At 54.2% G+C, this 12187-nt stretch overlaps 1 protein-coding gene across 1 annotated transcript in view; it reads left to right on the top strand.

Moving 5' to 3' along the window:
• The window catches only part of ASXL2 (ASXL transcriptional regulator 2), a 66499-nt gene that overhangs the window by 39309 nt on the left and 15003 nt on the right, over positions 1–12187 (top strand). Inside the window, exons 6-7 of the mRNA XM_027669182.1 lie at positions 8756–8868; positions 11948–12065. Coding sequence (XP_027524983.1) covers positions 8756–8868; positions 11948–12065 — 231 coding nt within the window. The remainder of the gene's footprint in view (positions 1–8755; positions 8869–11947; positions 12066–12187) is intronic.

The raw sequence follows: 12187 nt of genomic DNA on the forward strand, positions 1-12187 counted from the left end.
GGGTGGCTGTGCCAGCAGGGAGATGGGGCACAGTTCTCCCTGCAGGGGCCTTTGGGGTCCCTCGGTGCCCGTCAGAGGTGAGACAGACCCCACTGCTGGGCCCTGAAGTGAAAGAGCTGCTCGGGGTCATCTGTGGAGTTTGGTGGTGAGAACAGCTCTTCTGGGGCTTGTGGGAGCGGCCTCAGTGGCACCATGGGGGGGTTTCAGTTGGATACTGGGACAATTCCTTCCTGGAAGGGGCTGCCCAGCCCTGGCACAGCTGCCCAGGGCAGGGGGGGAGTCCCCATCCCTGCAGGAATTTAAAATCCCTGTGGATGTGGCACTTGGGGACACGGGTTAGTGGTGGCCTGGGCAGTGCTGGGGATGGTTGGACTTGGTCTCAGAGGGCTTTTCCCAGCCAGACAATCCCATGATTCTGAAAGGATGCTGGTGAGACCCTTTGGGTTCTGTGGTGTTTTGAGCCATCCTGAAAGTTCAAGTGTGAAAATGCCTCAGTGAGGTGCTTTTAGCACCAGCTCAGGAATGTGGTGTAGGACAAGCTGCAGGTGGACGTTGTGAACATAAAACACACTTGGCAGTCGTGGGTCTCCTCCAGCAAAGCCCAACTCAAGTTTCCTGTGTAACTTCAGGGGAAAAGGAGCAAATGAACTGGGCAAGGTTGTGGATAATCCTTCTCCACTGGGCAGTGATCAGCTTGTCTTGAATCTTTACACAACTGAGGGGGTCCCTCCTGGCTCCCAGACTTCTGTTTAACCAGATCAGTGTTCAGAGTTGTGGCAGTTTGAGCCACATTAGAAATCCAAAAAGTATATTTGGCAAAGTGTCAGGCACTGAAAAGAGGTCAGAAGATCTGGGTGAGGTTAAAACAGGTTGTGACCATAAACTCCTCTTACGTGGGGCAGCGAAGGAAAATACCTGGAGGGGTTAAAGTCTGCACTGTGCTCACTGCCAGTGGCTTGGGAAAATGGGAATTAGGGATGAGACACTGCCCTGTGCCTGAGGGGACCCCTGGGAGTCACAGGAGGGCCAGGTCACAGCTGGAGGGTGGCACCTCTTTGCTGTAGGAGCTTTGTGAGGCTCTGGGTGTCCCCAGCAGCCAGGCTCTGCTGCCTGCCCCAGAAACAGCTGCCAGAAACAACTTAAAAAAAAAAAAGAAAAAAAAAGAGTTCTGTTTGGTTTTTGTCGCTTTGCTTCTTCCTGCTGGAGAGATTTGGTAGAAATATCAGCATTTCTAAATGCAGCCAGTTCCTGCCCGTGACTGGGGGAGGAAGCTGCTTCCCTGGGATCACGTTGTGCAATCACTGAGGGAGCTGCACACACGGAGCACAAATGTCCTTTTTGCCTTGGTTTGGGTCAGTGGAGCTTCTCTCCAGGCTGGTGTCGAGTCCAGCTGTGCCCAGTGCCCCCTTGGCCAGTTGTTTGTGCCTTGTGGCAGAGCCGTGGACTGGCTGGTGTTCGGGGCAGAACCTGCCACTTTTGGCCTCTCTGTTTGTTTCCACAGCCCCAGGGGTGTTTTGGGGCAGCTGAGGGGGGTCTGTGCCTCACACCTGGCACCGTCAGGCCTCGGTGGCAGCACCAGCCCCATGCAAATTGTGTGTCTCTGGTGGGGTTTGTCATAAACACTCTGAATTTGGTTGAATTTCCTGTCCAACCATTATTTAAAGTAGAAGTACGATGTATAACCTATATATATATATATATACAGACAGACACACAGACTGTTGGATGTAGGGACATGAGGACTCTGCAGGGGGGTTGGTGGGAGTTGCAGTGTTTGCCCTGGGTGACTGAAAACATCAGGATTCACCAATCCAGGATAAAAGGCTTTTATCCTTCCTGAAGTGGGGTTTTTAGGAAATGGGTATCACTGCCCTGTGTTCTCTGCAGAGCAGAGCAGTGTGCCCAGGGGGGCACGAGGCCAGTGGCCCCGGGGCTGTGCCAGCACTGCTCCCATCCTGCCCAGGGAGGTTTGGAGTGCCCAGCCCTGGAGGTGTCCCAGGAAGGCCTGGCTGTGGCACTCACTGCTCTGGGCTGGGGGACAAGGTGGGCATTGCTCACAGGGTGGACTCCCTGGTCTTGAAGGTCTTTTCCAACCTCATTGATCCTGGGATGCTGTGGAGCAGCATTTCTCCTGCACTGTGCTTTTCAGAGCCCCTGAAATGGCCTCTGGGTAACTTTAGCATCAGTGGCAGCTAAGTTCCAATTTCCAGTGACATTCCCAGCTGGGCCGTTGTCTTCACCTGTGAAGGACTCACAGCAATAAATAATACATTTATTATCTCAACTGCTTCCTTTACCTCTCCTCCAGGAGGAGGATTTTCCCATTCCCTGTTTCCAGTGGGGGATGTGGTTCTCTGTGGTTACTGATGCTCTGATTAGTGTCCCATAACAAGCTGCAGTTTTCAGTTGTGCTTCTTGTCAGTTGTTTTTCTTACCAGTCAGATTTGCTCTGTTTTCATCATTTGTGGTAAATTAGGTCTTTTAAAATGAAGAACACGTGTCAGTGCACCAGACACCCCTGTCCTTGCTGACCACAGCCTGGGCACACCCCCCGTGCCCTCAGCAGTTCTCCATCTTCCAGGCCAGGGGTTCGTAGAATTATGGAATGGTTTGGATTGAAAGGGACCTTAAAGCTCATCTCATCCCTCCCCCTGCCATGGGCAGGGACACCTTCCACCAGCCCAGGGTGCTCCAAACCCCATCCAGCCTGACCTTGGACACTCCCAGGGATCCAGGGGCAGCCACAGCTTCTCTGGGCAACCTGTGCCAGGGCCTCCCCACCCTCCCGGGGGAGAATGAGTTAATAGCTGAAGAATTAGATAATAGTTGAAGAATTAGTTAATAGTTAATCCTTTTCCTCCCAAAACATGGCTTGAGGCAACTTCCTGACTTTTAGGAGCATGGAAGCCCCTGCTGGTGCTCCCGTCAGGCTGCAGGAGCCGTGAGGAGCCCACGGCTCGGGGACTTTCCACTCTCATTCCGAGTGTTCCCGGCAGCCCATGAGCTCTGTGCTGCTGGTTCCCATGTTCCTCTGGAAGCAGCTGATGGCTCAGAGCAGGCAGCTCTCAGTAAGTGAAGCAGAGGGGAGGATGCTCCCCCTGCCTCTGCCTCTGTCCCCCGTCCTGTCCCGGCAGTGCTGCGGAGAGAACTTTCCCCTTCCCTTCCCAGCAGCACATTCCCAGAGCCGTGGGGAGGCCATGGAAGTGGGAGTGCCTGGAGCTGAGGCTGCCCAGCCAGCTGCTTTTGGAGACGTCCTTCTCTTGCCAAAGTTTAGTTCAGAGGCTCGGCCGTGTCTGTCTGGGGAGGGGGAGTGTCTCTGCCGAGGGCAGGATCTCTCCGAGGGTGCAGTGCCGGGGAAAGGAAGGGAAGGGAAAAGAAGGGAAGGGCTTTGTCCTGTTCCCAGTCCCTGTCCCTGTCCTGTCCCTGTCCCTGGCAGTGCCTCAGCCCCGGGATTCAGCTCTGACTGCGCAGTTCCTCGCTGGAGAAAACAACCCAAGCCTTGCCTGGTTCCACGACCCTGCGGCCGTTTTGGGGCCGAGGATCCGGGGAGGAACGGCCGGAGCCAGGAGTGGGCCTGGGGCTGGCACAGAGCAGGGTTTGTGGTGCTGTGTGTTCCCTCCAGAACCGTGAGTACCTCGTTTGTGGTGCTGTGTGTTCCCTCCAGAGCCGTGAGTACCTCGGCTGTTCCCTCGATCCCAGCCCCGAGCTGTGGGATCCGTGGTCGGAGCACGGGACCGGCTATTCCGGCTACCCCGTGTCCAGGGGGGGGATTTGGGGTCAGAGTCAGGGCTGGAGCTTCCTTGGCTGTTTGTAATATTGCAGATGAGCAAACAGGGGTTCGGGGTGTGAGCTGGAAGTGCTGCTGGCAGTGAATTCCACACGAACCCCTGAGCGAGCGATCCCATCTGGAGCGAATCGGGAAGAGTTAATCACAAACAACTGGGGGAGGAAGAGCTCAAATAGCTTCAGTTTGATGGGGTTTGACAGTGGTGGCTGGGAACTGGCAGAGAAGAAACAGAATTTAATCTTGGCTAATCCCTGGAAGTGTCCAAGGCCAGATTGGAGCAACCTGGGCTGGTGGGAGGTGTCCCTACCCAGGGCAGGGGCTGGAATGGGATGAGCTTTAAGGGCCCTTCCCACCCAAACCATTCTGGGATTTGATGGTTCTGAGTTTTGACAGTGCACCCTTGGCTGGATGTGTTACCCCCTGGGCTGGCTCCTGGATCAGAGGCCACAGGACTGGATGCTCTGCACAGGATTCCTGCCCTGGGGAGCTTGTGGTGGTTTGTTTAGGTGGCAGCAGGTAAAAGCAGGGAAGGGAATGCAGGGAGACAGGTGAAGTTCATCTGTACTGGCTGTCCTTTGACCCCAGATTTAGGAATGGGAAGCACAGGCCTGTATTTCAGCTCCATGCCCTGGAACTGGGGGTGAATGGGGTCATTGGTGTTGTATTGTCCTCATCACTTCCTCTGGATAAAATTGTTTTGGAGGATTCCTAAATAGTCTGAAATAACTGTTTCCAGGTCAGCTGTGTGGTTTTCCCAGTGAAGAACGTGCTCCTTCAACGGGGTGACAAACCAGTCTGGGATTGGATGTTCCATGAGTCCCTCAGGAAGCTCCAGGGAGATGCTGTGGCTCGGGAACACACGTGTCCCCTGCACCCTGTGGTGTCCCAGGCAGCCACAAGCACCGCTCAGAAAGAGAAGATGTTTTACTGAAGGATTCTGTAAAGAAGCAGAAGGTTCTTCCCTGTAACCTCCAGGGGTTTTCACAACCACCTGCTGCCCCAGGGGCTTGAGAGGGACAGAATTGTCCAGGGTGTGTTTCACTGCAGGTGTGACACTTCTCCAAAGTTCCACTGACTGGGTCCTCTGAAAAATGCATTGTTGTTCAAAATGCAGTGACACCAATCACAGCAGGCAGCAGAAGGTGCCTCGAGCTCTGTGGGCAGCTCACACTTGGCAGCAGGAGGTGAAGCTTTGGGGTCTGACAGGCTCCTCAGGGACGTGGCACAGCTGGAGAACCTGCTTGGCAGAGAGTGCCACCAGTGCCTTCTGTATGTGTGTGTGTGTGTGTGAGCTGTGCTGCTTCAAACCCAAGCATTCCTGGGAATGCAGTGAGTGACCAGGGTGGGCAAACCCCCTGGGGCAGTTCCACGTGGGCTCGTGGCTTTGTTTGCTGTCAGTGTTAGTTTGGAGTTGCTGTTGTAGAGCCCAAGTGCTGGGCTGTGGGATGGGCTGAACCTGTTCAGGCTGCTGGGCTGTGGGATGGGCTGAACCTGTTCAAGATCCAGCTGCTGGGCTGTGGGATGGGCTGAACCTGTTCAAGATCCAGCTGCTGGGTTTGTGCTGCTTTTCCATGAATCCACCTCCATTTCTGCTCCCACGGTGCCTTGTTGGTCCTTAAACCCGTAGTATTGTTGAATCCCAGACTGGCTGAAGTGGGAAGGGTTCCTGCCCGTGGCAGGGGGTGGGACTGGATGATCTTTAAAGTCCCTTCCAACCCAAAGCAGTCTGTGATTAACCAGAGACGTTTCTGTGCTCCTCAAAGCGTGTTTTAATGACTTCACTCCAAGTTTTCCATGTGATACATCTGGATCCCATTAGCTGTTTCAAATTGGGTTATTTTAAGCTTAAGACTGCTCACAGTTGGAGGGGGGGGGTTGTATTTTTAGTTCAGCTCAACTGTACTTCCAGCCCAACTGAGTGAAGGGCAGCTTTTCACTGTGGATGTGTCGTGGGGCAGACGAGCCCAGGGTCACACAGCCACCCCTGGAGCAGGAATTTGGGATGCCCCTGGATCCCTGGAAGTGTCCCAGGCCAGGCTGGATGAGGCTTGGAGCAACCTGGGCTAGTGGGAGGTGTCCCTGCCCATGGCAGGGGGTGGAATGGGATGGGATTTAATGTCCCTTCCAACCCAAACCATCCCTTCCACCATTGCCTTTGGATGGCACCTCCAGGGATGGGGCTCCACTCCTGCCCTGGGCAGCTGTGCCAGGGCTGGACAACCCTTCCCAGGAAGGAATTGTTCCCAATATCCAACCTGAGCCTCCCCTGGCACAGCTGGAGGCTGTTCCTTCTCCTCCTGTCCCTTGTTCCCTGGGAGCAGAGCCCGACCTCCCCCCAGCTCCCCCCTCCTGTCAGGTCCAAGGATCCCTGGATACCTCCTGTCTTTGCTATTTGCAGCAGTTTTCCTAAAGGAATTATTATCTACTCATCTTCCTCAGTCAGTTCTTGGTGAATAAATCCCACTGCTCCTCCTCCTGCCCAGTTTCTTTGTGCATGTGTGTGAGAGGAGTGGCTGACCAGTGCTTTGGGGGTTGTGGGGGAGCAGGCAGAGCAGCCCCTGGAGTGTTGTCACATCAGTGCTGCTTTCCAGGGTGCATCCTGTCAGCATTCCTGCAGCTTCCCTCCAAACACTGAGCATTTAAAGGCACCAGGAGGCAGGATCTCAGCTCCACATCCTTTTCAGTTTGTGAGAAAGCCAGAGTGAAGACAGATATCCCACACAGACACAGCCTGTGCTTGGCAGCCCTTGGTGTGACACCAGGGTTGGGTTATTTTGGCCTTTGGAGTGGTGATTCTGCTCTCTGTGCCCTGTGTCACCTCTAACCTGGGGCAGGGATCACCTGGGGGTGTTTAATCCCCTCAGGGACTGTTGGATGACCCCTTCCTCACCCAGACCTTTCAGTTGCTGTATTTCCTGCTCTTCCAGAGGCTGGGATTGCCTCCTCTCCTCTGTGTGTGCCCCCTGAAAACCTACTCCCTTCAGTGAATCCGAGCCACACGTGAGGGTTTCACATTTTATAATTCATTGTTGCTAATTCTGTGTGTTCTGCTGCAATGTTGCTCTCTGGTGTTTGCTGTCCCTGCCCTGTTTCTGGGAGCTGCCCTTCTCCCTGGATGCTGAGTGGGATCCCTCTGGCTGTGGCTGGTGAAGAGCTGGGTCATTATCTCTTGGCTCCTTCACTGCTTTATTCTGGTGTGTTCAAGAACTAATTGCTTCAGGAAGTGATAATTTAATTGGTTTAGATGGGAATGTGTTTATTATGGCAGAGGTCACCCAGCATCAAACACTTTTACTCCTCACTTGGTTTCTTTGATCTCTCAGTGTTTGTTTATCCCACAAATTCACGGGCTGAGACATTCACAGACCAGGAATTTGCTGACTCAGGGCTTTTCTTTTTAAGAGAAGGCTCCAGGAAGACCTTGGAGCCCCCTCCAGAGCCTGAAGGGGCTCCAGGAGAACTGGAGAGGGACTGGGGACACGGGATGGAGGGAGAGGACACAGGGAATGGATCCCACTGCCAGAGAGCAGGGAGAGATGGGATACTGGGAAGGGATTCCTGGCTGGGAGAGTGGGGAGGCCCTGGCCCAGGCTGCCCAGAGAAGCTGTGGCTGCCCCTGGATCCCTGGAAGTGTCCCAGGCCAGGCTGGATGGGGCTTGGAGCAGCCTGGGCTGGTGGAAGGTGTCCCCAGAGTTGGAGGTTTTGGGTGTCCTGTGCCAAACCAGTTGGTTTGAGCCACACAAGCAGCTGTTGTTCAATCCCCATCCCCAGTTTGTGGCTGAAATGAGGCTCTTTAAGGGTTAAATCATCTGGAACTGGATCCAGCCTCACTCCAGGACTCCATCTGGCTTGGACTAGACTTCTTTACGTGTCTGCACTCACCCACTGGGAATGCACCTGCATTTCCTGGGATATCCTGTATATTCCCGTGTTTCTTTTCAAAAAGGAGCGAGTGCCAGTGAAGCTCCACTTCCTCTGCACCCCGTGGGTGATCCCAGTGCTGTGCAGGATTCTGGATGTCCCCAGTGCTGTGCAGGACTCTGGATGTTCCCAGTGCTGTGCAGGACTCTGGGTGTTCCCAGTGAAGGACTCTGGATGTTCCCAGTGCTGTGCAGGTCTCTGGGTGTCCCCAGTGAAGGTCTCTGGATGTCCCCAGTGCAGGACTCTGGGTGATCCCAGTGCTGTGCAGGTCTCTGGATGTTCCCAGTGCTGTGCAGGACTCTGGATGTTCCCAGTGCTGTGCAGGTCTCTGGGTGTCTCCAGTGCAGGTCTCTGGGTGTCCCCAGTGCTGTGCAGGACTCTGGGTGTTCCCAGTGCTGTGTAGGACTCTGGGTGTCTCCAGTGAAGGTCTCTGGGTGTCCCCAGTGCTGTGCAGGACTCTGGATGTTCCCAGTGCTGTGCAGGACTCTGGGTGTTCCCAGTGAAGGACTCTGGATGTTGCCAGTGCTGTGCAGGACTCTGGATATTCCCAGTGCTGTGCAGGACTCTGGATGTTCCCAGTGCTGTGCAGGTCTCTGGGTGTTCCCAGTGAAGGTCTCTGGGTGTCCCCAGTGCAGGACTCTGGGTGTCCCCAGTGAAGGTCTCTGGATGTTCCCAGTGCAGGACTCATCCTTGCCCCGGTGAGGAGCTGCTGTCAGTGAGGACCCCAAGCACAGGTCATTCCAGAGGGACACAGCCACGGCCTGCCTGGTGTTCCCATTTGGATCTGGCTCAGCCTGGAGCTTTTCCTCCCCCTGTGCAGCTGTTTGTGGGGTTGATGACACAGAGATGGAGCCGAGGTGGCTCAGCTGAGGTTGGAGCCATGGGAGCTGCTGTGGGAGAACCTGTGCCTTGGTGGGGAGGAGGGGACAGAAAGGACCCTTCAGCAAACAGGCAGAGGAGCCCCTGAGATGCTCTGACGTGGTGAGGGAAGGGCACAAGGGTTGGATTGTGTCCATCCACGTTTCTCCCTCTCTCTCTCCCTGGCAGTGTCGTCCCGCCTGTCCCAGACGTCGTCCCCGCAGTCGGGCTGCCCGTCCCCCTCCATCCAGGGCAAGGTGCTCTCCTCCTCCCAGAAGCACAGCAAGAAGGCTCTCAAGCAGGTGAGTGGCCCGGGGGATCTTCCTGGACATCCCTGCAGCGCTCCTGTTCCTCTGGGAAGTGGCTTTTCCTGGTGAAACTGCACCCTGAAGGGAATTAATGCGGGAATTCTCGGTGTCCATAAACGGCGTGGGGCTGAAACCTCCCCCTCCCCTGAAGGAGATCAAAGTGTTGTGCTGTGCCATTCCTTTGCCTTTTCCCTGAATAAGCATCAGGACCTTTTAAAAGTATTGTTTTAGACATAAGGCTATAAAATGTGATTTCTTTTCCCCCAGCCCTCTGCTGAGTGCCTGCAGCTTTCCACAGTCCGGTTTAGGAAATGCTTTTAGTGGCTTCACTTTTTCTGGGGAGAAGAATTAAATGCACTGACTCCTTCCCCTGGTTCCCTTCCATGGAATTCCTTGGGTGCTGTGTGTCCACGTGGAAGGAAGGGGAGGAGAGCAGGAATTCTGTGGGTGCTCTGTCTGTATGGAGGGAAGGAGGGCAGGAATTCTGTGGATGGTGTGTATGGAGGGGCAGGAATTCTGTGGATGGTGTGAATGGAGGGAAAGGATAGCAGGAATTCTGTGGATGGTGTGTGTGTGGAGGGGAAGGAATTCTGTGGATGGTGTGTATGGAGGGACAGGAATTCTGTGGATGGTGTGTGTGGAGGGAAAGGATAGCAGGAATTCTGTGGATGGTGTGTGTGGAGGGAAGGAGGGCAGGAATTCTGTGGATGGTGTGTGTGGAGGGAAAGGATAGCAGGAATTCTGTGGATGGTGTGTATGGAGGGAAGGAGGGCAGGAATTCTGTGGATGGTGCAGTGTGTGTGTGTGGAGGGAAGGGGAAGGAGGGCAGGAATTCTGTGGATGGTGTGTGTGCAGGGCACACAGCCTTTGTGTTGCATCTCTGCTGGGTGCTGTGGGGGACAGAGGGGCTCTGACTCTTCCCCATGCTTGATTCCAAGCATGGCTGTTGTGGATCCCGTTCTCTGTGTGCACAGCACGGGGTGGGAGGTTGTTTTGTGTTTGTGCCTCACATGATTTTGCTTCTCCCCGTGAAAAATTCCGGGTGGATCCGTCCCCCAGTGTGGGATTTGCAGGTGTTTCCCCAGCTGCACTGCTCACTCTGCCGTGATCCTTGGGAAGGAAATGCTTTATTGGGGTTGGATTTACTCCTCAGGAAGGGAAGTGTCTGTGAGGAGTTATGGATGCAGTGCAGAGGGGGTGGGAGTGCAGGGGCTGTGGGATCTCGTCCCAGCAGATGGAATTGGGATGTGTCCCCACAGGATTTACCTCTTCCAGCCCTGCCCCTTTTCCTGACCTTTTCCAGCTGAGAAGCAGCCCTCAGGATGGCATTCCAGAGGTGCCTGTGGCCTTGGGAAAGGACCTGAGCTAATTAGGGCCTGTTGTTCAGGGAGTGATGGAAGTGGCACAGGTTGCCAAGGAAAGCTGTGGCTGCCCCATCCCTGGAAGTGTCCCAGGCCAGGCTGGAGCAACCTGGGATGGTGGGAAGTGTCCCTGCCCGTGGCAGGGATGGAATGGGATGAGCTTTAAGGTCCCTTCCCACCCAGAGCATCCCAGGATTCGATGATTCCACGAAACAGGCTCAGGTACAAACCTCTTTCCCTCCCCGTGCTCAGCAGCTCCTCTTGGAATCCTGGAGGAGTTTTGGTCTGGAAGGGACCTTGAAGCTCATGTTGGTTCCCCCCTCCTGGCATTTTGACCAGGTGTCACATCTTCCACTGCCACTGTGGGCAGGACAAGTTATGAAATGCAGATAGAAAGAGCAAATGTAGGGGAGGAGGCAGCAGGGCTGGACAAACACAACACTGAGTGACAGGAGAATTAAAGGGAGTTCTCCTGTCCCTGATCCTGCCAACCAGGAGCACTGGTTGGGTTCAGCCCTCCCTTCTCCAGTGCCCAGTAATTACAACATTCCTGGAGGGAAGAGGGAAGGGGCATTTCTGAGGGAGAGCCTTTAACCCTGGAACTCTGCTCTGCCACTGTCACTGTCCCCTGGGGCTCATCTGCAAGGGACAGTTTGGAAAAGCTTTCTTGGGCTGGTTTGTGGATTTTTGGCAGGTCTCCCTTTTTATCTCTTTTTTTTTTTTTAGAAACCTTTTGACCTCAGCAACAGGAGGTCAGTTCACTCTTGCCATGTCTTGGTTTGGCTGAATGTCTTTCTAACCTGTGGTGGAAGTGGCTAAATAGGAACTATTTAATAAATGGGAAAACAGGATCCGAGGTGTCTCTTCACTGCCTGGATCCTTCTGCTGTCACTGCCTCGTTTGTGCCTTTAAACTCTGAAATCATTTCTACTTTCCCCAGGAGGCAGATCCTGCAGGTTCCTGCACGTTTTTATTCCCTCTCCTCATTCTAAATGTGTTGTTATTATCATTATCCTCGTTGTTAATGTTATTGTTTGAGACAGTGATGATCTCCAGTGAGCAGTCCCACTGCACATCCTGTTACTTCCTATTCTGAAATTCCAGGGGATCCTTGATCTGTTGCTGTAATTTATTCTGCTCTGGGGGTTGGTTGGGTTTGGATTTCAGCTTTTGCAAACAGACACTTTGGTTTGCAGTTTAACCAAATCCCTCCTTCCTTCCTTGGCTCAGCCACGGGGCCTTTTGGGCTCTGTCCTGGCTGCTGCTTGAAGAGTCTGTCCTGAAACTAAAGGGGTTTATTTTCTTTTCTTTAGTGTTTGAATCTCTGTTAATTAAAAACCTTTCCCTGACGGGCAGTGCCTCTGTTGAAGGTTTTTTAGGAAGTTTCTTCTTGCTTCTCCCCAGGAGAGGGAATGGATTACACCGTGGTACTTTCACTTTGAAGTTATTTGTGGGTGCTCTGTGACCATTAACTTTCAGCTGTAGGTGCAAAGGGGGCAAATCTCCTCTTGGCAGTGCATTTATCAGGTTTAATCCCATTATCACCTGCCTCCCACTGCACACACAGCAGCAGGGCCTGGGGGGGGACTGGTTTGGTCAGAAGTTGTGCTGAATTTTTGCCAGAGCAGGAGGAGGATCCAGCAGTTTGTGCCGTGCCTGAAGGGTTTGTAAGGACCCAGCTGAGCTCCCCCCTGTCCCCCCTGTGCCCCCAGGCCCTGAAGCAGCAGCAGCAGAAGCAGCAGCAGCAGCAGCAATGCCGGGGAATGCCCGTGTCCTCTAACCAGCACGTCCTGCTCAAGGCCGTCAAGGCAGGCGGGGATTCCACTCCAGGTAAGTCAGGTGTGTGCAGGGACACTGGGGTGGGAGAGCCCCTCTGGGGATGGGGGAGCCCCTCTGGGGATGGGAGAGCCCCTCTGGGAATGGGAGAGCCCCTCTGGGGATGAGAGAGCCCC

The sequence above is a fragment of the Corapipo altera genome, unplaced genomic scaffold, assembly GCF_003945725.1.
Source record: "Corapipo altera isolate COAL_440 unplaced genomic scaffold, ASM394572v1 288, whole genome shotgun sequence".
NCBI classification, from domain to species: domain Eukaryota; kingdom Metazoa; phylum Chordata; class Aves; order Passeriformes; family Pipridae; genus Corapipo; species Corapipo altera.